A 22,303-nucleotide genomic window follows, 5' to 3' on the forward strand; every position below is an offset into this window, starting at 1 on the left:
AAAAGGAAAGACTTTATTCAATTTTTAAAATATTTACTATATGAAAAACGAAATTTCATTTTGAAAATACAATATATTTTTTAAGAGAAGCAATTTTTTTAAAAGAATACTGAAGACCTAGTTTTTAAAAAAGTGATCATGATATTGAATGAAAGTTAATGGAGGTATTGAACAGTATTTGAACTCAATAGTCCATTAAACAATAAATGGAGTTGAGCAAACACGGACCTCTAAAACATCAGAATTGGAACATAAACGAGTGAGCAAACCTGTCACATCCGCCATGTGTTCAATATCATACTCAGGAATAACGGAAAAATCCATGGACAACTTAATGAGCAAAAAATAACCTTACAATAAGTATGACAACTGTCAGTCAATAAATGACTTAAAGACAGATTGCATTAATTGTTTCGACCAAAGAATTTATGTTATAATGTGGTTTATGTCTCTCATCATTTGATTCGAGCATGCTCTCCGTATGAACAATTGACAAACAAGTTGGTGAAACAAGAATATCAGTAGTTACGTTTATAGTCATCATTTCGTAAGTTCTATGGTTGATACCATGACCTTGTCAACAAATACAATTTATTATTGAGTCGAATGCTGATTGATGTTTTTGATACTAATTGTTAGGCCGTTATAAACACACACATAAATTTTCCCTTATTTTTCGTTTAAAAGCAAATGGTGGGTGTGATCCATCGCCAGGGGATGCTTACTCCAACATAGCACCTGATGTTTTTGAGCTCTCTGTTGGCTCTGCTCCAATTTTGAAATAGTCTGGTCCGATTTATAGATAACTAGAAATATGTCCATAGGGCATGAATGCCCCGCCGATGGTATATTACTAATGCAACATGAAAATTTGTATAAGTGTATGAAATTTGATCAGAATATCTTGAATAGTGATGCAGTTAAATTGCTTACATCAGTATGTATCAGCATATGAAGTTGAAAAAAATTATAAATAGTTTCTTAAAAACTAAATTAAAAACAATTTGATAAAAGTCAGGTCAAGATCAAATGAAAGGTCAAGGTAAAAACTGTTGAGGCAGTTGAATTGCTTACATCAGTATGTATCAGCATATGAAGTTTGGCACTGATTTAGGAAAAGTGAGGTCGAGGTCAAAGGAAAAGTCAAGGTGAAAAATATTGATGCAGTTGAATAACTGTCATCAATATGTATCAACTCATGGAAGTTTGATAAAAATAACTAGAATGGTATCTTTGAAATTGAGCTAAACACTAATTAAAGATAAGTGAGGTCAAGATCAAAGGAAAGGTCAAGGTCAAAATGCTGATGCAATTCAATAGCTCTCATCTGTATGTATTAACATGTGAAGTTTGATAACACCATCTTGAATGGTATGTTTAAAACTGAGCTAAACACTAATTTAAGAAAAATGTGGTCAAGGTGAAAGAAAAGGTCAGGGTCAAAAAATGTTGATGCAGTTGCATAGCTCTTATCAACATCTATCAATAAATGGAGTATGAAGTTTGATGAAAATATCTTGGATAGTTTCTTTGAAACTGAGCTTTGAACAGAACTTAACGCAAAGTGTGACGGAAGGACGGAAGACGGACATGACAACCACTGTATGCCCCGGCCATACTCATGGCCGGGCATAAAAAATACTTATGACGGCATATCATTGTTATTTGATCCAGCATAGTTTTTAACCTATTTTGAGTATGCTAAATCCCAAACCTTCATTTAAACGTCGTTAAAATGGTCAAAATGGCGATTCAAAATGGCGTACATCCAATTTTTCTAATTTTTTGAATGCCGTTCAAATAGGAGAAAGAATGTGTGAATATCTCATTGAGTGTAATGCAACTATACACATGATAAAAGAATGCTTACATTGTTTCTTTAATTCATCAGAAAATTTAGTTGTTTCTACAGTAAAATCGAATTTTATCTATTTTTTGTCTATTGTTTCTATATTCTGCTTTGTTTAGAATTTTACATTTGTGAAAAACCATAAACTGCAGATAGGTATTTTTTCCCTCCATATCTCACTTTTCTACAATTGAATGATGGTGTAGTATTTAAATTATAATTTAAATTTTGAAAAAAAAATCTATACAATGGCTCATTCACAAGTTTGCAGCAAACAACCAAGAACATCTATCCCATCTCATTGTACTTAGTAATGTGAGGCTATTACTACATCCGCCTATCTTTATATCACGTACTGCCTGGCATTGTGTTCACTTTGCATGCATATAACAAAAAAGGGAAGCAGGATTCCTAAATAATTTTCGATGCACGTAGTTTTTGTTATGCAACTCAAAGGCGAATTTTTATCAGTTAATTTTCCTTCTCCCCAATCTTTAATTGATATGGACTACAATGAATAAATTGTATTAATATTTCTTTCTGAAGCTGTGGAAAAACATATTTATCGCCGAAACAATTTAAAAGGAATGATTGCAGGCTTTAAAGGTTCCATTTGCATTCTACAGGTATCTATCTCTGGAAGGAACAAGAAATAACACATCGATATACGATATGCTAGTATGAGAACAGTTCGAGATGCAAGAGGGTACTCAAGATCGGTACTAGAGCGCAAAATGCGTTAACCAATACCATTCTCACATAGTACTCAATCTTCAGCCATCCACACACCCCTTCCTCCTCCCTCCTCTCACACACATAGCGAGCAGTAACAATGTTTTTCATAATGGGTGGTTACACATATGTTACAGGAGACAGGATAATATGCGTTTCCCAAGGAAAAGTTAATAGGCAGAGGATATCTCTTGGTGTTCCTTTGCTCTGGGTGTTGCTAATTGTATTGATTAGTCCATTTAATGATAAAAAAAAGCTAGAAAAGTTTTAACTTTTTGGAAATATTTCTGTGCAACCATATACAGTATTATATAAGAAATCATTATTGTACAGGACGACAATAATTCAATTTTGCTTCAATCAAAGCTTATAAAAAGTTCTTCCATAGCAGATATGACCAACAGAAGTTTATAAATGTTCTATTTTCCTGTCATTGAAATAGTTCATTACAAATTTGAAATATTTTTCCGATTGTCAAACATACAGCTCATATTGCTTTAAGAGTTTCCAGAGGTTTTTCTCATATTTAATCGTGTTAAAGCTCTTATCTCCTGTCTACCTAAATTCACTGCTGAAAAGCTGTCATTATCCACTTGCTCCCTACTGCAACATCCTTCAGCCCACCATGTCATAAAATAGAAAAAATTCTTGCCCGAATTAATGGAACCCTTTGTACTAGCTTTTTAGAATTATTAGCACTTGTGCATGTTGTAAGAGCTTCTTTTCACTCCCAACATCCTCTATTCCAGCTTTAAATGCAATATGTTTCAGTCAGTCTTTGGAATTATGGACTTTTCAACACCTCAAGAAACAATGCATTGATGTTCAAATAATTTAATTTTACTTGTAACACGTCATTTGATTAGATAAAAGATTTTATCCATTTTGTATAACATAACTTGCCTACGTCACAATGAGTTACGTCAAAAAAACGTATTACTCCGCTTGACGTTACTGTTATAATTAAATCAATGTGAAGCCTTATTCTGGGGGGAAATTGTCTCATTGTCTGCACTGAAATTAAATTATAAGGAATGAAGATTATTTCAACTTATATTATACGAAATAACAAAACTTGGGGCAGTTTACGCTTTTTTATAAACTGCCTCGAGTTATATTATATATATTGATATGGGACACAAAACATTTGTATGCAATCTATTACTAGACTGAAGCTAGCAGCCAATAACAGCAGCAGCCAACCAATGCAATGTAAAGTGAATTTATAAACAGGACTGAGAGTATTCAGACGTAAGTTCCTCTCCCTATGGCTCTACTTATCATCAGTAAGTTAAAAGAGTAAAAGGACAATTAATTTAATGAGGACAGATCTTAGATGGTCTGGATTAAGTGTAGTAAATCTCGTTTCATTAAGGCTGGTTAATAAAAAGAAAGCATAAATGGTACTTCAGTTAATTATTGTCACGTGCCTCACAAGTAAAATCGTAGGACCTAAAGCTAAAAACACAATCTTAAGAAGGTAAATTTTTTAAACAATTGCCTTTTGACAATTAAAGGTCGCACATAACTTTAGAATGAGCCCAACACTTTATAAAATTATTTATCTGCAAATCTTACAAAAATGCTGTGAAATGATAAAGATTGAGTATGTTTGAACTTAATATCAAGCATATACTTAGTAACATTCAGAATAAACGCTTTATAAAAATACGGAAGTAAAAACGCCCAAGTTCTGATATGTACTTAGTTATTGTTAATCTATTTTTGTTCAGACGTAAATAGATAGGCAAAATGAAGTTCCTATTGAAAGGGCTGTTCAACACGTACGATTTTAAGTAAAAAAAACAACACACGATGTTTTTTATCTTGATAGGTACGTATAAGACGTTTAATCTTTAAAACTCTTTCTTTTTCCTCTCTCTCTCTCATTTTATAATTTATTTACAGGAGTAGTATTTTCCTTCCCCAAAACATTCTGCCTATCCAAGTTTTGTGAGGAAAATGGGAAAACATACCAATTTGAAGGGGTGAAAAAATACAGCTGGACTAAAGCTGCTGAGCATTGTAAAGAATACGGTGGAACTTTAGCGTATGTTCGGTCATTTTTTTTGGAGCCTTGTATCTCCAGTAAGTAGAATTGAAAATATAATATTGTAATATAAATAGATCTAGGGCTTGTAACTGTAAATAAACGAAAACAAGATATTGACCGTAAATCATCTTTCACTGTAGATACCTTGGGAGAAATTGGTCATGGTTCGTTTTCCATCGGGGGAAAGAAACATCCCTCTAGAAACTGGACATGGATGGACGATACTCCAATTACCCAACCGTCTTACTGGGCTCGAGGTTTTTGTATAAAAATTTGAATTCGAATTATGTTGAAAATAGTAATGATGCTACATTCTTTATTTTAGCTGACAGTATGGTTAGTTTTTTGAACGACTTTGTTTAAAAAAAGGAATCATTTTTGGTAGAATTATGTCTAACATTTTTCATATCTTATGCCAAGACATCGCCTGGTTTCAAGTTTTATTGTTTCAATGGCCCGATGACTACAGCTTATTATCTCATTATTACATTCACTGAATTTAATAAAACGTTCATGACCTTCTAATCACAGAGGGAGCATGACGGTTCGATATTTCTTCATAATGAAACATAATCAATTTTCTGAAACGAAAACAAAAATTAATAGATATTCGTTTTGACAAAGATATCTTTAAAAATTTTTTTTTTTACATATGAAAATACTGAAGGGGTTTCATGGAATTTAGTCATTTATATTGTATCAACGGAGATTTTTTTTTTATCAAAAACTATAGCTCCTTGGTTAACAAAATCCTTCTTTTTTCTGAAGGCGAGCCTAATAACGTAGGAGGAAACGAAAATTGCTTACAATTCAAGTTCTATGGTGCCAACTTTCATTGGAACGATGTCTCGTGTAACGCAATTGCTGGCTTTATCTGTCAGTGTGAGTACTGGTAGTATTAAGGAGTTTATACAAATTAAAATAATTTATAGCTTTAATCAAGAGGTCTGCAATCTTTAAAAAAAAGATTCACATCTTAAGAGGACAAAATAATAACAATATCAAAATTATGATTCTTGATTGATAATTTATTATAACTTCGTGATAAAAAAGTAGAGATGATACGTTGTGTATTATATGAAAATGAGCTCACGGCGGGTGTGACGGGTCGGCAAGGGATGTTCACTACTCCATGGCACCTGATCCCACCTCTGACGTTTTTGAGGTCCGTGTTTGCTCTGCTCCTTTTTTTGTATTGTTTTGTCTCGTGCCAGAAATTTTTGAATTCCATGCATGTGTTCTATACTATTTTTTTATGGAACTAATTTTGCACCTGGAAGAATTAAAAAGAATACAAATACCAAAATAAAACAATCACTCTTTCTATCTATGTATAATTTATCATTTTTAAATAATAATTCTCATGTTTTACTTTCAGTTAATTTTTCAATCTCAGAATCAACCCTACCAGAATTACCTGAACAAACAACACTTTACGAAGAATCATTTGTTAATTTCGATGGTAATGTTAATTATCTATGTGCAAGGAGTCTTCATCCTAAATAAGCCATGTCTCTAGCAAAAAATAGTGCTTGTTTACATGTATAAAGAACAAGGATATTTTTTTTTCTTTTCTGTTTATTGTACCAAAATGCTTAAATAAATGGGACTTATTCTTTTATATCTTTGTTTTTTGATTTTACCTCTCAACTTTGACAAAGATCATGGCGTATGTTAACCTAGAAATCTTTCATCAAGGAGTATTTTTTATCACCAACAGATGACCAATCAACAAAATACAAAACAGGTCAACAAGCTACGATATCAACAACAGATGACCAATCAGTAACATCCACAACAAGTGGCCAATCAACAACCTCCACAACAAGTGGCCAATCAACAACCTCCACAACAAGTAGCCAATCAAAAACTTTCACTCAAGAAACATCAGTTAACATCATAATGACAGCCATTTCATATTATTGTACCGTACAGCGATTCCTTATGAGGGATGTTTATGAAAGAGCACAGTTGCTGACTCATAATTTTTTGACCGGAAATTTAAAAGTCGCAAAAAATTCCAAATGTCATAAAACTGCTGTTTAAGTGTGTGTGAAAATTTCTTCTATAATAATAAATCTGCAGCATTATTGGCGCGCAGTCATAACCACTAATGATAAAATGTTTACTAATACGTAAGTCGTTGCAATAATTGCTAGAGTACTAGTAAACATTTTCCGTCCGTTTTATTACTAAAGGTAAACAAAAAAATGATTTATATTATCAATACGGAATATTTTAACATAATGGGCGACGTTGTTTCACGACTAATGCTACTTTATCATCAGAAAACAAATATTCAATTGACTATACAACATTTTGCGATTTATAATTTATATCATTGTTTCAACAATGCGTGTTGCACACATATCTTTTTTTCTAAAATTTATCCTTATATTTCGTTCATCTACATGTGAAGATGTTTAAGTAATCATGTAGGCCCTATTTAAATAACCATGTTTTTTAACTATGCACAGAAACTCCATTCTTTGTGGACAAGAACCACCAGGAACAACAGGTTAATAATGTGACTAATAAGAACGATATCCAGGATATAGTATGTATAAATATTAGCGTTATATCAATAATATTTAACAGGAACACTATCTTTTTTGAGATTATGATTTTTGAAAATATTTTCAACAAGGTTGAAACAGATCTGAACGACAACTTACCGCAAACAGAGAGAGGTATGGAGATTGACAGTGTACTAAGCACATTGGGAGATATTTCATTCAACGACAAACTAACTCCAGAAAATTTTGAAGAATTCCTAGATATTCTAGAGAAAATTTTGGATGATTGCAAGAAGTTTAATATTTCACTTCCAATGACGGTAAGTACATTTTACAAATGGATATTTTATTCCATTATTCATCTGTCTAGTAAATTCCTCAATGCTGATATAATGTCATTTAGGTTATTTTGACGACAATTGACAACCTCCTAGCTGAGAATCACACAGCTGCATGGAAGAATATTTCCACTGAACAGGTTATTTAAAGTCTGTGATTAATATAATGCAAGTAATGCATTTATTTTATCAAACATTATGTTCTTTATATAAAACTTCACTATCCTTATTTTCCTGACACAGTTAAGTAGACGAGTAAGTAAAATCTTCAGATTTGTAGACAAGTTCGGCTTACTTGTCTTAGAGACCATCAGCGAAAACGAAAGCATCACCTCTAGCACAACCAAGAATATAGGTAATAAACAACAATTAATAAATTAGGAAAATTCATTTTTGTACTTATATCTAGTAACTGACTTCTTTAATAACTTTTTTTTAATTTCTTAGTTTTCAAGGCTGCAAAACTTCTGGCAAATGATACTATAAAATTCAAGGCAAACAACAACACCGTAGGTTCAACACTGGTGCTTCCAGCACAGGCGTATGGATTTCCTCAAAGTAAATTTAATTTTGTTTTATCATCTGCTTCTATGTTAAGCTGTATTGAAATTCAAAGGGTTATGCATTTACTTTCAATTAATAGGTTTGCCTTATCTTGCGGTGAATTACAAAACTTTAGGAAACCTAATTAACATCATCAAGGGGTAAGTGTTTTCTTAGATGACAAACTTTCGAAAATACAACTTGACTGGTCAATTAGATGAAGCAGTCTAATGGATTTCTTTCTTTTTTCAGACATGAAGAAAATTCAGGATACAGAATTTCCTCTGATATCATGACATTAACACTTAATAAAAGTTTACCTGACAGATCACTAGATCCTCCACTGCATTTAAAATTCTTGAAACAGGAAGTAGGTTTAACATTAAGAATAAATTAAAATATTGATTTCAATACCAGTATGTCTCTACATGCAGTTTTCCTAAATCTTTGCTTTTGTTCTAGGATTTCAATTCTATCCCCGAATGTGTATTTTGGGATTTTCACTTAAAGTAAGTACCAAGTTGGTTGAAAATGATACCTTTAAAAGAAATATAAAAAATTGTAAATTTGATTTCAAATCGTTGAAAATAGTACCTTTAAAAGAAGCAAAATTAAGGTAATTATTAAGGTAATTAATTACCTTAATTTTGATACATTTCCATTTCCATTTCACAATGTTTTGTTAAATAAGTTAAAATTGTAAAATTGTGACAGTGCTGGCGGGTGGTCAACTAATGGATGTGAATTACAATCTGAAAATCATCCTTACATTCATTGTAAATGCAACCACTTGACAAATTTTGCAGTACTGGTGCGACCATATTCAAGGGTAATAAAAATTTAAAACTTCAAATATAAAAAAAAAATTAGCATCTTTGTGCTTTCAAATAAAAGTAGTTCCAACAAATAAGTATCTCTCCTTGAGTAAATATTGATTCAGATATCTCTCTGATATTTTAAACGTTTTTAGGCACAAGACGAAGAGGAGGTGTTGAGTTGGATATCTATCATTGGTTGCGCGATATCTGTGTTTCTCTCGTTTCTTACGGCAATCATTTACACCGTTTTCTGGAAGCAAGTAGTTTTAAAAGACATTTATCAATCGTCTTTTTTTGTTAAAGATTTATTAAGAGAGAAACCCACATTTCGTTTTTCCCTCTTTTACAGATCTATTACATGTGACGTCAGCAGAATGGTAAATAAAATCACTGTTCTTCTCTGTCTCAGTATTGCTCTGGCGTACACGATATTTCTAATAGGAGTGGACAAGATTCAGCATAAGGTAAAATTTAGTACATAATTTTAATAGTCATACTTATTTTATGATTATGAATTAAATAAATCCATGTTGATTCAGTTATGATTTCTTTGTACTCGTAGACAGTACTCTAGATTATAAATTTCAGGCAGTATATAGTTATTTGTAGAACGATCATATGCCAAACCTATCGTATTTCAAAAAGTTGAAAACAACTTATGGAATTTTCAATACAATTTGGTTCAATTTTGCACTTTTCCTCAGATCATCACCATCAAAATATACGTCTTTAAATGTTTGGACTGTCATGATAGTTAACAAAGAAGATATATACATATAATTATATTTTCACCATTTTTTCGATTTTAGTCACATGTAAAATGACATCAAAATCACGTGCACTAACCAGAAAATGTTTAGTTATTTGTTATTTGTACATTTGGTCGTTCATTTAAGGTTACATCTGAGTTTGTTAGAAAAAAGAAACCATTCCTTTCAAGGACAGATGGTCTAGATTGTTGCTTTATGTTTCAGGTCGGATGTATCATTATAACAGCTTTATTACAGTATCTGTTTTTGTTGATTTTCGTCCTGATGCTGGCCCTTGGGTTGTACTATTTTAGTAGCATCTCCTTGGTCAAAATATCGTTTTCTAAAGCTTCAACGTTTCAAAGTAAAGTCACTTTCTTCAATAAAATTGTTTGGGGAATCGTCGTTGGTGAGTTAAAAAACATACAATATTTCAATGAAATTGTTTTTGAGAAGATTTTGAACTTCTAAACATTAGGATAAAAACCTCACTTATTTTCAGTTATACCAGTATGTATAACCGCAGTAACCATTGGGGCTATTTATTCCTTGAACAAGGACTACCATTCAAAATCGAGGTTAAAAATATCATTAATATCCTTCAAAGAATTATTTATACTTAAAAAAAGAAGAAATAAATACCTTAAAGCAATTGCATCGATAGTGTTTTAGGTATTTTTTTTTACAGTTGCTGGTTATCATTTGATAGTGGAGCTTTGTATGGATTTATTGGACCCGTAGCTTGCATTGTCCTGGTAAAATATTGCCGATTTAATGCATCTAAGTACATATTTATGTATTACCAATCTTGATTCAACAAAGCTAATATTTTGTCAAAGACAAGTCTACGGTACTCATTGTGCAAAATAAAGCCAACAGTACTTATTTTATTTTCAACTAATTTCAGATCAATATTATTATTGTTATCATCCTCTCAGTGACTCTTTGCTCAATGGGATACGTACCACAAGATAAGACGAGGAACAGGATATTGTAAGTCAATTTGGATTTTAATCTAGTTATTCTTAAATTCAATTCATTTGAACTTGAAAAACGGTTGAAAACGTTTTCTTTTGGTACGAAAATACATTTAGGATAGCAGTAGTGTCCGTATGTCTAATATAAAACCAGTAGTGTCCGTATGTCTAATATAAAACCAAGAAAATTAACTTTTTAATGGATAACTTTCACTATTTCTTTTCTCTTCAAAGTTAGCTTACTAATAAAATCTTAAATGCAATTCAGACTTCTAGAATTGTTTCAGAGCCGGAATAAAGTCAATATGTACCCTGTTACCTGTTCTGGGTGTCACGTGGTTGTTTGGTCTCTTGTCCATTAATGATGATGTGGTCGTCTTTCAGTATATATTTGCTTTGTTTAACTCCTTTCAGGTATCAATTCAATCTTAAATATTATTATTTAAACTATGCATCACAATTTTGTTTATCAAAAATGTATGATATAATACTTTAACGTGTTTATCTTTTAAGGGGCTTTTCATTTTCATCTCAAAATGCCTTCTAAGCAAAAAGGTAGGACTACTTAACAAAACAAGTATGTTGTTAATTTTGTAATTTTTTTTCTCTATCTTGTTACTCAATATTTTTGAAAGAATAAGTAAGGAAAATCAGTTTTTATAAAGACATAAGCATGTTAATAATTTAGAAGAGGTGTCTACTCGAATCTGCTTTTGGATTTTATCTCTTATTTAAAATGGTTGATTTAGTTGATTGATTGATGTGGAAAAAATCTTCTAATGTATTGCTACAGATCAGAAAGTTACTTAGTGAAAGTATCCACAGAAATAATTCAGGAAGTTGGAGAGGTAGACTTTATTCATTACTGAGCAGCCATCCGCATTCTGTGACCATGAAGGAGTTTTCATCACTCTCTAAAGTGAGTTTCCTCATATGTATACAATCACGAAACAAAAATATCAATGAATTAATATCATTTAACTTTATATTCTCAAAGAAATGAGAAGCATTTAAAGTCATTTGTGAGTAACTTGTTATAAAAAAAAGCAAAATTTATAAGACTAAAGAACTAACTGGTTTTTCTTGAAACTAAAGAGCCAACTTGAAGAAGATTCTAAAAGTAAAAATGGAAAACGGAAACTGATCAAGGTATTCTTTTCTATACGATAAACTATTATGTATCGATAATTTTGTGTTGAAATATACAATTTTATTTTTCTTTGGATTAATTAAAATTTTAAAACGGGATGTGTATTACAAAAGCAGTGTTGAAATATATACCAACTCGGAAAATTCTTTCGTCACTTTGAAACTGATTTAATTGAGAAATTTGACATTTCCAGGGAATATCCTTCAAAGGCAGCTATAGAGACAACACAGCCCTGTGAGAGTGCTTGGCAAAAGAAAAAGATTTATGATTAAATCATAAAAAAATATCACATATACTGATAAAAGCTTTTAAAACTAAGTCTTTTCTCTTAGAGACCTTAAAGTTAGTTAATATTATAATAATATTGTTCTGTTTGATACATAACTCTGTTTTTTATCATAAATTTTAGAAAAAAATTTTTTGTTTGAGGTATTATTTCATTTTCAAGCCATTAAAATGGTCTTATCTATTTTGAAACGTGTTTGTAAGAAATGAAAAATATGATGAAAACGAACAATTATCGATCTCAGAACTTCTATTCACTATACAAATATGAGAACAAAATTGTAAAACATGGAACCGGGGAAATTCTAAGAAGAGAATAAGGTGCCTAGGAATATAAAGCATCCCCATGATGATCGATCAAAACCGCTTTGGACGCTATGTATTGAGCATGTATTTACCAGGTATACGGGGTCTCTAGTAGTAATGAATACCTGGTAAGATAATTTCTTACAAATTAATAAGTTTCAAATTACCACGCAACTTGAATGTATATTTCTAATGCGTTAACATTTTCAAATTTGAAATAACTTTTCTTATTTAATTCTAAAATAACGAAAATCGTGCATTATCACCAAGTTTATCCATTGTATTGAAACAGAAGCAACTGGAAACATAAATGGATATGGTCTTGAGAGTAATGTTTTCTCAAATGTTCACAAGGATTTTTTATGATATAGAAAATATAGTATTGTTGACCACCTTTTTCGTGATTATCAACATTGTGTAATTTTCCAAATTCATTTCCTAGATACCGGGTATTTAAAACAACATTTTTGTTTACATCGAAAATCAACCACCAGCTCTTTTTAATTGTAACGTGTCTGTATCTACTCTGGTATGTGTGTCTTATATTTTTACAAAAGTTCCCCAGCTTTGTCAAGGCACAAACATGGCACAATGAGCGAACGAACGTCCATGTACATGAAAATATTTGGAAAAGTACATAAAGTAGACTTCGATTTTCTTTCCATGATGTATTAGCGAATGATAAGGGTATTTTTAATTTTTTTTTAAACACTTAATCCTTATATGACTTATATCGTAAAATATAATTTTTATCTATTTGAAATGTATCATATTGTTCTTTTTAGACACAAATGTCCTTTCAGTTATATATTTTTTCTTTTTTAAAATATATTTCTCTCTCTATTTCTCTCTCTCTCTCTCTCTCTCTCTCTCTCTCTCTCTCATCAACATATATATATTTCTCTCTCTCATCAAGATATATATCTCTCTCCTCTTGGAGGGTAGTGCACCTAGTCCTGGCCTGTCGTAAGTGGATGCTCATTTCCTATGGCACCTGACTCCATCTTGTTTAGCGAAGTTTCTTTCTCATTTTACAATGGTCGTCACAGTGGCTTAGTTGGTAGTGCGCTCGTCCCGTTCTCAGAAGGTCGTGTGTTCAAATCACCGCCGTCACTGACCTAAGTCGAAAACCAATTGATAGCAATTGCCCATTTGCCGGGCGCTTGTCAGTTAGAAGTGAAAGTTGTAGGTCCTATTGGTGAGAACGTAAAAATCAAGGCCCTGGCCATGTTACGGTTGACGTTGGAGCCCTCACTACTAAATGGTTCAAAGTGTCGAGGAAAGGCCCACGATAAAGAGCCCTCACTACTCAATGGTTCAAAGTGTCGAGGAAAGGCCTACGATAAGTTCAACTCTTTGTTTTAATCAGCATACATTTACTACTCTTTACAAATAATTGTTAGTGTTCACATTCATTAGACAATTTTTCCAATCTACCTTAATAGATCGAAGATAATTTTAACTTCAATTGCAGATAAAGAATGCTTCAATACATCCAGCTAACTTATAATTAAACTTTCAGATATACGTGACTTGTTTGACAATATCATCCATACGTACATAATGTGTAAGTATAGAATGGAAATTAAAATCAGTACTCAAATTCGAAAGTTCATTAAAGTAATACATATAAGGCTCAAAGCAAACAAGGACCTCTAAAAACATTAGAGGTGGGATCAAGTGACATAGAGAAGAAAGCGTCTCATGCCGGCAAATTATACCCGCTGTATGCTCCTTGTCATGATAGGGGAAGAGAAATAACCTGTAGGAAATTCAATGTGCACACAATGTTCTAACAACTAGTATAAATATAACATCGGTTAACATTCGAGTTATTGATAGATTTCATTTCCTGAGAAGGTCATTGTGTAGGCCATGTTACTTGTTGAATGATAACTTTAAACCAGACTCATAATAGATAGTTTTCGATAGGCCAGAATTTAGCGTTAATTATTTCCCGTTGGTCGCCATACTGGAGGTCCAAATGCTCATATTCCTTCATTGTTCAACCAATTTAAAAATTTTATTTTTGCTATTTTGAATTAGAAATCATTATTTTTCTGAAGTATATAAATTTTTGAAAGCGTCTTTTATTTAAAAAAAATATTTAATTTTATTAAAGATTTTCCACCAAATATTTCTGCTACAACCTCTTAAACTTGGTAAAACAAAGAGGAAAAATCACCGAGTCGACCTCCAATATGGCGACCAACGGGAGGTAATTTTCGCTAAATACTAGCCTATCGAAAACTATCTATATTCATATCCCATCTTCCTGTATGAGAAAAGCTGAATTAGAGCAAGAAGTATTTACTTCTGCCCAGGAACAGTGAAAAGTATCAACACAATGAATAATTCGCAAGTGTATTAATTTTGTTTATTGAAAGATATTTCAATTCTCGTGTAATTTTTCAAGAATCGGATTTGTTGCATTCGAATGGAGGGATTTTCCCAGTTACAATTGGATAGTAATTTCTCCGAAGAATTTTTATATTCTGTGGTGTCCACTGAAAGCTGCTGCCAGGGCATCTTCTGAATTCTTCGACTGTTGCATCCAAAATCTGATCGTATGTTCTAGACAATAAAAATCTTACTAATTCAGAAGCATTTTCACTAAGATTGTTTAAAAAACATTAAAGAATCAAATACGCGTATTAGAAACATTAAATACATAGTCCCTCATTTTGTCATTCATGAAAGATTGTCTGTTCTTTCCATGTAATATACAAGTGTTCAATGATTCAACAAGAAGTCAACTGACAAAGGAGTTACAACAATTATCATTAGCAACAAATGCTCCTCTAAAAAATAATACACATTTTTTTTCATTTTGACATTCATACTCAGTTGTCCATCTTTTCCATGTCGTTAATGATGAAATATATAGTTATAACAAACAGTATTTGAGCTCAGCAATTCCATTTAAACAACACAAATTTGGAGCAGAGCAATCACGGGCTTATACATGTAAGACATCAGAGTTGGGATCAGGTGACATGGAGTAGTGAGCTTTCCCTGCCGAGAGGCCACAACCCCCCGTGAACTACCCGTCATGATAAGGAAATAACAGAAAAATCCGTCCACAATTTAGGAGCAAAAAAGGCTTAACAATTACTCCGAAAAATCCATCAATTAACTAAATGATACTAAAGTAGACTGTATTTGATGACCAAGTCATTGCATCGATCATAAGTGATGATTTTTGAACAAGACTATTAATACTATTAATGTTAATGCTTGACATGAATTGTATTATCATTTTTTTCAAATTTTTAAAAGTTTCTTTTTCGGTAAATGGATGGTGAAGTTTTGATAAAATGCTAAAATGTTAATTTACTGAAACGTTATTACAAAATATCCTGATAATAAGCTTACTGCTTAAACTTACGTGCAGAAAGACTCTTTTGACAAATCTGTTGTGATATCGTGGCCCACAGGTTTCATCAGTGCTCGCAATATTTGTGAGTAGTTATCAAGCTTCACGTATATACTGTTAAGACATGGTCGTAACTCTTGCATCACTACAATGAGAAAAGGAGAGTTTTATCAGGCATCACTGCAATATAATTCTGAAATCTTACTCACCATGATCCAACACTTACTTGGGTACATAGGATTTAAACATAAGCTTGTTTCCGGAGTTGAAAAAACGGCAAGATAATTAATTTCGTCTGCGCATTCTGGATCATTGACAATATCACGTTCTTCTGCACAGTCAAGGAGTTCCTGTGTGTATCTATCAATAATGTAAGGGGAGTATTAATTATTAGGCCACGAATCAAAGAACACATTACAAGAAAAATTAAATATTCAAGAATTGAAAAAAGTAATGTTTTTGAATAATGACCTTATTAAAAAGTCATATTGACTACTGAAAAAAGATGTGAAAATGTCAAATAATTCTTTAAATGTACAAAACACTGCCCGTTAAAATTTTTATACTATTTCTCTCCTGCATGTTCCAGCTCAGACATATTTTACTTTAATTTGTGGTAAGAATTAAAAAAAAATGAAATTTACTTGAGCGATACAGTTTTAAATTTATTATGTTCCATTAGAAAGAAATTGTGATTCAGGAAAACTTTTTAAAAAATGGAAAAAGTAAAAAAATATATATATATTTTTTAAATACGTTGAAAGTAATAAATATTATATTAAAAGCAGTTTAGCGACATCAACAGGCCAAGGAACATTTCCATGTTGAATCAGATTTTTGTGCAGGGAAGGAAAGTATACGGTGTATATATACTATTCCGAATTAAAAAAATATAAACTGGTTACAGGGAAGACAGATGTGTGATTCACCTGTCCACAAACACGCTGGTATTATACCTAGTGTTTCTATTTACTTGTCTATGGATATGAGATAGTTTTCTTTATAAAAAAACAAACATATTTTTATCTAGAATGCTTACTTGCAGTAACTGGTGAAAAAATTTTCTCCCAAGAAAAAGTTCCCATCCTCGTCTGTATTGTCTAATGACGTTTTAGGACACGAAAATATATCCAGACAGCTGTTTTCCACAATGGTAACGTTTGTGTATTCAGAGTTGTCGTTGTCTCGTCTCATCAAAACATTACCTACACGTTTTATTGTGAACAATAGTAACACAGTTTTAAAACTATTTAACTTTTAGCCTTCATTTAGATTGTAACGACTTCAAATACAGAAATAATTTAATTTTGTGAGTTTATACCCAGTTTCGTTCTCATTTAATCCTTACTTTATTCTTTGAGCAACTGAATAAATATTATATTTATCAGCTGGTAATTTTAAAAAAAATGGAAATTATGTTAGAACAAAACAACTCAAAGGTATCTTTCGATACAGTTGATGAACTTTGCTTTTAGATCATAAAGACTTACCCACAGTGGGCTGAAAATATGTCGTGGTAGTAAAAATTAAAAACAGAGAACGAACAAAAGTTCCACACTGCATCCTGACCATTCTCTTAAAACAACAACGTGGGAATTGTTACTGTTGGCTTCATATATAAACAGTCAATGTATATTTTTGTTTAATGACGAAGAAAATTACTCCATCCCAAACATGTAAAAGAGAGGATTATCCTCTTTAAATGATATTTATGAAAAGTTCAACATATTAAAATCTATTTATTACAAATGTTGACTTTATGAAGTATAATTTCTCTGGAACACACTTATTATTTTACAAGATTTAAAGATTGGTATGAAATTGATTCTAAATAATTAGTTTCGTTCCAAACAGGTTTTTGAAGATTTGGTAGATTTGTAGATTTTGTTATATCCCACTTTCTTCCTACCATAACACCAAAGTTCTTGATTATAATCAGTCATATACAGTCACAGATTTCCATTATATAAACCCGTGGTTTTAAAGCCATTTATTCTTGAAAATCATATGACATTATAAATATACAAAACTTGCTATAAAACACACATTAAAATTTCATTTTTTAATGATTTAATGTTTTTCTTTTTTATGTTTGTTTTGGAAACCCAAATATCTATCATTTTATTATAAATCTTCTGACATATTCACTTCTTTGAATAGCGAACGCACCACCGCTTGCATAGAATATTTGATCAATACATGAAAATATTCCGAACCCCCAATAATCCTTTGCGGTTCTTAGCAACATGGTGGCTTATACATAGTAACAACGTACTTAAAAAATTACAAACAACGTTTTAATGCAATCTTTTTACTAAAAAAAAATATCGTTTGCGTCCTAAGTCAACAGGCCTTTTTATTTGACGTCATACTGTCGTCACTCAAACGAGTCGAGTATTTCCGATTTGTCGGAAGCTTCCGAGAAGTTAAGAATCTCGATCCTGATGCATGGGAGGTAATTTGTGTGTGTTTTTTTTTTATTTTCTTTCTTTTTTTAATGAACCGAGAATAGGCAATACAAGTGTAACCTGTTTATAGGTCTTTCATAAATACAAAGCTGCGCTCGTCCCAACGGTTACACCGTAAAACATAATAATACGTACCTTGATTCTCTCACGGAAGACTAGTGCTTTTGCATTCGCTTCGTGACTGCGGAGCCTGGCTTTGATTCTCGTTACCCATCTTAGACCATACATGTTTGTAATCATTTTTTCAACAATGTAAATAAAATTCAGATAGAGTATAATGAAAAACGTTTTATTGTTGTAATGATCATTTCACATCACAATGATATAATATAGGTATAATGATAGCAATCATGAATTTTTGACATTTGATGAAAAAATAATTATGTTAAGAATTGTTCTCTGTATGGGACACCAAATCGACATGATGTGAAGACGTATAATGAACTTTTGAACATGAATACTGTTTGTTATCTCCATATGTTTTAATGTAACAATAAACCTACTTTAACTTAATTGAGTGTAAATCTGCAAATTAAAAGAAAATCTCCATTTTCATGATATATACATGTATATTTTGATGTATATATATATTATCATTCATTTAAACATATAACTATTCAGAAAGTTTTTTTTTTCGGAAAGAAGGATAGATTTCAAATTACTCGGTCATTACAAACATCAGTTTATTACGAAATCACAGAAGGCTCATTCGAGATTCGAGTTTCAAAATACGAGATTCGAAATTTGAGATTCGGAATTTGAGTTTCGAAATTCAAGATCCAAAGTAACCAATCAAAAGCGGGTTCAACATTCGAGATTCGAAATAGGAGATTCGTAATTCAAAATTCGAGATTCAAAATTAGAGTTTCGAGATTCAAGATCCAGACTAACCAATCAAAAGCGGGTTCAACATTTCATTACTTCCCTTTATTTTGTTTTTACTATCAAGAAATTGTTTAATATAATTATAACAAATGTGTCATTTGATTAAATTACAATGCAAGAAAGAGTGTTATATATATTAGAAGTAAATTTAGATAAATATTGGATTTTTTGCTAAGCAAGATATACTTCAATTTAAATTATATAGAAGTATATATAAATTTTTGTCTTGTTTACTAAACTTATTTTTCATGTATCCCCCCCCCCCCGATATTCAAAGCCAGGACTTATAGGACATTTTTTCACAAATTATAATTATTACACTTATTCATCATGTGTACAATACGAAAAAAGTCTCCGGCGAAAACCCCCCAGAATAATCGCTCAACAAAAAACCCCAGTATACATTATAAGAGAGAATGCTGTTTAAGGAGAAAATGTGGGATTATACGAGATGCAGAGTCAGTGCGATAGCATGGACTAACACAGAAATATATGTAGAGACAGTGTGAATCGACGTTTTAAGTTAAAATAAAATAAATGCATGTTTTTAAAATAGGAATACCAGTGGGGGTAGAACGTTAACAGACTGGAGTGGCATACCTTTCTCTCTTCCGATGTATGGGGTATTTTTGGTTGATCGATTATTCTTGGGGTTTTACGATTTTTTTCGATGATGAATAAGTATAATAAATATATCTTGTAATGAAAAAAAGCCCATTAAGCCCTGGCATTTAATATCGCGGGGGAGGAGGGGGGTCCTGTCTAATAGTACCTGTAGTTTCCTTTCTAGAGGAAATACATTTAAGTTAAGTTTAGTAGACAGTACAAAAATATATATACTCCTGATATATGTAATCTATTTAATATTTAAGAAGTTATCATATAAATTGAAGTATATCTGGCTGATTAAAAATCCAAAGCGTATTTAAATTTCCTTCTAAAATATATAACAATCGTTCTTGCATTGTAATTTAATCAAATGACCCATTTGTTATATATATATTAAACGATTTCTTGATAGTAAAAACATAATAAAGGGGAGTAATCAAATGTTGAACCCGCTTTTGATTGGTTAGTCTGGATCTTGAATCTCGAAACTCGAATTTTGAATCTCGAATTTCGAATCTCGTATTTCGAAACTTGAATCTCGAATGAGCCTTCTGGGCTTTCGTAGTTTATACACAAATGTGCGTGTCGTTATATATTTATTGTTTCAAATAAAGAAATCAAGGAGAAACCAGATGTGTTGTTTCTTTCTTTGTAATGTTTTATTGGGTTTAGAAATCAGTTAAAGAAGGACAGATTTCTCTTGATTTACTGGTATGTTTAAAAATTTAAACAGAGTAATTTGATATTTTCCTGAAAAAGGGAACTGTCAGTATATATTAGATTTCCAGGAAGTCTTAAAAAAGCTCTACTCAAATACAGTTTTATGAAAGATCTTACAAACAAAAATTATATTGTTGTAAGCCCTGTCTGCTGAAAACATAACATATTGTTTATGTAATCTTTCGAGCTCTTTTATCATTTCTGATTTAGTGAACATGACAGTAAACATAGTGGACATTTTGCCATTTAATTTTCTTATACAAATAGTATATATATTGTAGACTGGCAAATAATAATAATAATTCTTTCATTTTGAACATCATTTAACAACTGAGGATGTAAAATTCTGTTGCTTTTTATTTGTTCAAATATGCTGCTTAATCGTAATAATAGAAGTAATGGAATTCATCACATTTATAAGTGAGCTTGGTCGTTAGATTGAACTGAATGACCAGGATATTCTGCAATTAGGTCAGTAATTTGGTAATGAAAAATATTCAAAATTTAATCCAGAAAAATAATTGTACCCAGAGTAGAAATGTTCGAATGCAAATCTCCTTCACAAGTATCGTCATTCTGCGCTTAGTGTTGTGTAAAGAGTTTAGCAAATTGAACCCGTGAAACGTACACAGCTTGATAGATGCCTGTGTCAACGGTTTTTCTATGTGGGAGGGATGGCTTGGGGGCTCCGAAAAAAAGATCTGCGTACTACAGAGCTATGCTACACGTGTACCATCAGATCTATTTTCCAATGATAACTATAGGCTAATCGGAGATAGAATTTGATAATTTTGCTATGGATATAGTTATCAGTCAAAGTAGGCATATCATTGTAGAAAAGTGAACGAACATACTTGAATATTCACTAAACCTATAAATTTTCTCTAACTGTATTTCTGTTAGAAAAATATGCATATGATCTACGTATTGCAGTCCTTTTTTTTAAAGGACAGCAACTTGTTGTTAATATTTATGAAAGTCTGCTCACCACAACCTTACGGACTGGTGATATACTGTGTGTATGTTTTGTTTTCGAACATTTCTACTCTGAATTTTCTGGATTAAAGTTTTGATATTTTTTTCATTAATACACAAATTGATTGCCAGTTTTCCTAAGTATAAAGAATAAAATAAAATTATTTGAAAGTGCAAGGATGTTTCAAGCATACACATCTCAAATTTTAAAGTTTCAATAAAATTCAGATTAAATTAGATTTAATATATTTTTGTGTGAAATGCTTATTCCAATATATGAGTCGTGATATGATATAGACAATATTAACTTCAAATCTGTGTCTATGCACCTTTAACTGCTCTTTATAAACTAAAATTAAAGGATCCAGTGTGTTAGGGAATAAGATGGGTTTACCAATTTGCTTAAATACTATTGTTTCCCTTGTTAACAAGATAATATTCACAGATGAGGACAAAATAGGCAAGAAAGAGGAGAAAAATAATCATTCATTGAAGAATATCAGAGCAGACTAGTTCTTTTGTCTTTATCTTATCAGTTTATTTTTCTCGATGTGGAACAACATAGTGTACTTGTCAGTTTGTTTTATTTTAAAGGGTTATATTCAATAATGTATTTATACTTAGTCCTTGATACTCTTATGTTTCCTTTTGCGTATAGAAAAGGACAGTAATCAGTTTTTAATAACAAAAAAAGGTTTTTAGTCCTCTTGTTCCAGATTATAATCTGGGGAGTGATAACTTATGAGCGGTATATAAATGATCGAAGCTTGGAATAATTCGATCAAAAGACCACATTACTCGAAAAAGGTTAGTAAAAATATAATCAGTATTTTATAGTTTTTTTTTTTAGGTTTTTTTTCCTTTAAGTACTAGAAACAAGTTTGTGCATAACAAATAAAATAAGAAAACTACAAGTAAGAACACTTTCTTTCACAACAAATATTTTTAAATCAC

General features: G+C 31.4%; 4 protein-coding genes across 5 annotated transcripts; 3 read left to right on the plus strand and 1 right to left on the minus strand.

Annotated features, from left to right (window-relative positions):
• The first annotated feature begins 4,259 nt into the window (after nt 1-4,259).
• Nucleotides 4,260-6,695, plus strand: LOC134262707 (macrophage mannose receptor 1-like). Of its 2 annotated transcripts, none has more exons than XM_062745073.1 (6): nt 4,260-4,415; nt 4,490-4,669; nt 4,775-4,891; nt 5,403-5,516; nt 6,013-6,101; nt 6,336-6,695. In XM_062745073.1, exons 1-6 carry the CDS (start codon nt 4,397-4,399, stop codon nt 6,678-6,680), a joined length of 864 nt encoding a protein of 287 aa, XP_062601057.1. In that variant the 5' UTR covers nt 4,260-4,396; the 3' UTR covers nt 6,681-6,695. The 2 variants fall into 2 exon arrangements, with proteins under 2 accessions (XP_062601057.1, XP_062601058.1); XM_062745074.1 differs by having other exon boundaries at nt 6,013-6,096; nt 6,355-6,695.
• Nucleotides 6,696-7,093: 398 nt separating this feature from the next.
• Nucleotides 7,094-9,213, plus strand: LOC134262714 (adhesion G-protein coupled receptor F1-like). Its single transcript, XM_062745080.1, has 11 exons — nt 7,094-7,191; nt 7,282-7,470; nt 7,554-7,628; nt 7,732-7,843; nt 7,936-8,046; nt 8,132-8,192; nt 8,284-8,401; nt 8,494-8,540; nt 8,746-8,860; nt 9,002-9,109; nt 9,199-9,213. The coding sequence occupies exons 2-11, from the start codon at nt 7,327-7,329 to the stop codon at nt 9,211-9,213; spliced, it is 906 nt and encodes a 301-aa protein (XP_062601064.1). The 5' UTR covers nt 7,094-7,191; nt 7,282-7,326.
• Nucleotides 9,197-12,055, plus strand: LOC134262718 (adhesion G-protein coupled receptor D1-like). Its single transcript, XM_062745085.1, has 10 exons — nt 9,197-9,313; nt 9,824-10,007; nt 10,101-10,176; nt 10,287-10,353; nt 10,506-10,591; nt 10,863-10,989; nt 11,089-11,130; nt 11,369-11,494; nt 11,671-11,724; nt 11,919-12,055. Exons 1-10 carry the CDS (start codon nt 9,224-9,226, stop codon nt 11,961-11,963), a joined length of 897 nt encoding a protein of 298 aa, XP_062601069.1. The 5' UTR covers nt 9,197-9,223; the 3' UTR covers nt 11,964-12,055.
• A 2,621-nt stretch (nt 12,056-14,676) lies between these two features.
• On the minus strand, nt 14,677-17,259 carry LOC134262708 (uncharacterized). The gene is made up of 5 exons (XM_062745075.1): nt 17,183-17,259; nt 16,732-16,897; nt 15,919-16,052; nt 15,705-15,837; nt 14,677-14,890 (listed from the first exon to the last, which is right to left on the minus strand). Exons 1-5 carry the CDS (start codon nt 17,253-17,255, stop codon nt 14,728-14,730), a joined length of 669 nt encoding a protein of 222 aa, XP_062601059.1. The 5' UTR covers nt 17,256-17,259; the 3' UTR covers nt 14,677-14,727.
• Nucleotides 17,260-22,303: the final 5,044 nt, after the last annotated feature.

The sequence above is a fragment of the Saccostrea cucullata genome, unplaced genomic scaffold, assembly GCF_032062105.1.
Source record: "Saccostrea cucullata isolate Sc308-1 unplaced genomic scaffold, CSIRO_AGI_Scuc_v1 ctg5040, whole genome shotgun sequence".
In the NCBI taxonomy this organism is placed as follows: domain Eukaryota; kingdom Metazoa; phylum Mollusca; class Bivalvia; order Ostreida; family Ostreidae; genus Saccostrea; species Saccostrea cuccullata.

Excerpts from the sequence above, each read along its gene's own strand:
- LOC134262714 (XM_062745080.1), top strand. The coding sequence starts at position 7,327 with ATGGAGATTGACAGTGTACTAAGCACATTGGGAGATATTTCATTCAAC. Across the intron at positions 8,402-8,493 it reads TAAAATTCTTGAAACAGGAA|GATTTCAATTCTATCCCCGA; the intron begins GTAGGTTTAACA and ends CTTTTGTTCTAG. Across the intron at positions 8,861-9,001 it reads TGGTGCGACCATATTCAAGG|GCACAAGACGAAGAGGAGGT; the intron begins GTAATAAAAATT and ends AAACGTTTTTAG.
- LOC134262707 (XM_062745073.1), top strand. Across the intron at positions 4,892-5,402 it reads ACCGTCTTACTGGGCTCGAG|GCGAGCCTAATAACGTAGGA; the intron begins GTTTTTGTATAA and ends TTTTTTCTGAAG. Across the intron at positions 6,102-6,335 it reads TTGTTAATTTCGATGGTAAT|TATTTTTTATCACCAACAGA; the intron begins GTTAATTATCTA and ends TTCATCAAGGAG.
- LOC134262718 (XM_062745085.1), top strand. The coding sequence starts at position 9,224 with ATGGTAAATAAAATCACTGTTCTTCTCTGTCTCAGTATTGCTCTGGCG. Across the intron at positions 11,131-11,368 it reads AATGCCTTCTAAGCAAAAAG|ATCAGAAAGTTACTTAGTGA; the intron begins GTAGGACTACTT and ends GTATTGCTACAG. Across the intron at positions 11,495-11,670 it reads AGTTTTCATCACTCTCTAAA|AGCCAACTTGAAGAAGATTC; the intron begins GTGAGTTTCCTC and ends TTGAAACTAAAG.
- LOC134262708 (XM_062745075.1), bottom strand. The coding sequence starts at position 17,255 with ATGCAGTGTGGAACTTTTGTTCGTTCTCTGTTTTTAATTTTTACTACC. Across the intron at positions 15,838-15,918 it reads TTTAAATCCTATGTACCCAA|TGATGCAAGAGTTACGACCA; the intron begins GTAAGTGTTGGA and ends TTCTCATTGTAG. Across the intron at positions 14,891-15,704 it reads TCAAAAGAGTCTTTCTGCAC|AACATACGATCAGATTTTGG; the intron begins GTAAGTTTAAGC and ends TTTATTGTCTAG.